This window comes from Odocoileus virginianus, chromosome 8 (genome assembly GCF_023699985.2).
Source record: "Odocoileus virginianus isolate 20LAN1187 ecotype Illinois chromosome 8, Ovbor_1.2, whole genome shotgun sequence".
Taxonomy (NCBI): Eukaryota; Metazoa; Chordata; class Mammalia; order Artiodactyla; family Cervidae; genus Odocoileus; species Odocoileus virginianus.
Window position 1 is genome coordinate 6,201,436 of NC_069681.1, and position 1,257 is coordinate 6,202,692.

The 1,257-nt window shown below is 46.5% G+C and overlaps 1 protein-coding gene across 1 annotated transcript; it reads left to right on the forward strand.

Moving 5' to 3' along the window:
* Positions 1–248: 248 nt before the first annotated feature.
* On the forward strand, positions 249–960 carry LOC110148769 (pleckstrin homology domain-containing family F member 2-like). Its single transcript, XM_020910933.2, has one exon. The coding sequence runs from the start codon at positions 271–273 to the stop codon at positions 958–960; it is 690 nt and encodes a 229-aa protein (XP_020766592.2). The 5' UTR covers positions 249–270.
* Positions 961–1,257: the final 297 nt, after the last annotated feature.

Genomic DNA, 1,257 nt, shown 5'->3' on the forward strand with positions numbered 1-1,257 from the left:
AATATGAAGCTAAAAGGGAAACATGTATGTATGCACACATAGTTCAAAATATATATAATGGGACTGGAGGGGCGGGAGGGTCACCTGGGAGCGTCTGCAATGCCCGCCCTCCCGCCGCGTCCGGATCGCGCCGGCTGCGCGGGGCCGCTGGCTGCACACCCTGCGAAGCTGGGGCGGGGAAGGAAGGAGGGTCCGTGCGAGGCGCCCTGGACGAGAAGTCGGACCTTCGCTGCTGCGGCTGTCCGCGCCTGGCTGGGCTATTAGCAAAAGATGGTGGATTCCTTGGCAAATAGTGAAGCAAATACTAGACGTATAAATATAGTAGAAAACTGTTTTGGAGCAGCTGGCCAACCCTTAACTGTACCTGGACGTGTTCTTATTTGCGAAGGCGTATTGACTAAGTTGTGCAGGAAAAAGCCCAAAGCAAGGCAGTTTTTCTTATTTAATGATATTCTTGTATATGGCAATATTGTCATCCAGAAGAAAAAATATAATAAACAACATATTATTCCCCTGGAAAATGTCACAATTGATTCCATCAAAGATGAGGGAGACTTGAGGAATGGATGGCTGATCAAGACACCAACGAAATCATTTGCAGTTTACGCTGCCACTGCTACTGAGAAATCAGAATGGATGAGTCATATAAATAGATGTGTCACTGATTTGCTCTCCAAAAGTGGGAAGACACCCAGTAATGAACATGCTGCCGTCTGGGTTCCTGACTCTGAGGCAACTGTATGTGTGCGTGGTCAGAAAGCAAAATTCACACCTGTTAATCGTCGTCACCACTGCCGCAAATGTGGTTTTGTTGTCTGTGGGCCCTGCTCTGAAAAGAGATTTCTTCTTCCCAGCCAGTCCTCTAAGCCTGTGCGCATTTGTGACTTCTGCTATGACCTGCTTTCTACTGGGGACATGGCCACGTGCCAGCCTGCTAGATCAGACTCTTACAGTCATTGAAGCCTCCTTTAAATGATGTATCTGATGATGATGATGATGATGATGATGATGATGATGATAGCAGTGACTAAGGGCATATTTTGAAATATTTAATCGGGTGTGACTATCTGAGAAATCAGCTCTGGCGAATGTAAAATGCTGAGCTTTCTCTCAATTTTGCTCTTGCCATGAATTTGCCTGAGAAACTTTCAACCTATGTGCCTCAGTATACTCTATAGAAAATAGGTCCTGTTATCATCCCCCACTCCCAACCTCCCCCAGCTCCCTATTCTTCTACAGGGATAGACTGTTGCAAAT

What these genes read in the sequence shown, in the direction of transcription:
- LOC110148769 (XM_020910933.2), top strand. Translation starts at nt 271, where the DNA reads ATGGTGGATTCCTTGGCAAATAGTGAAGCAAATACTAGACGTATAAAT.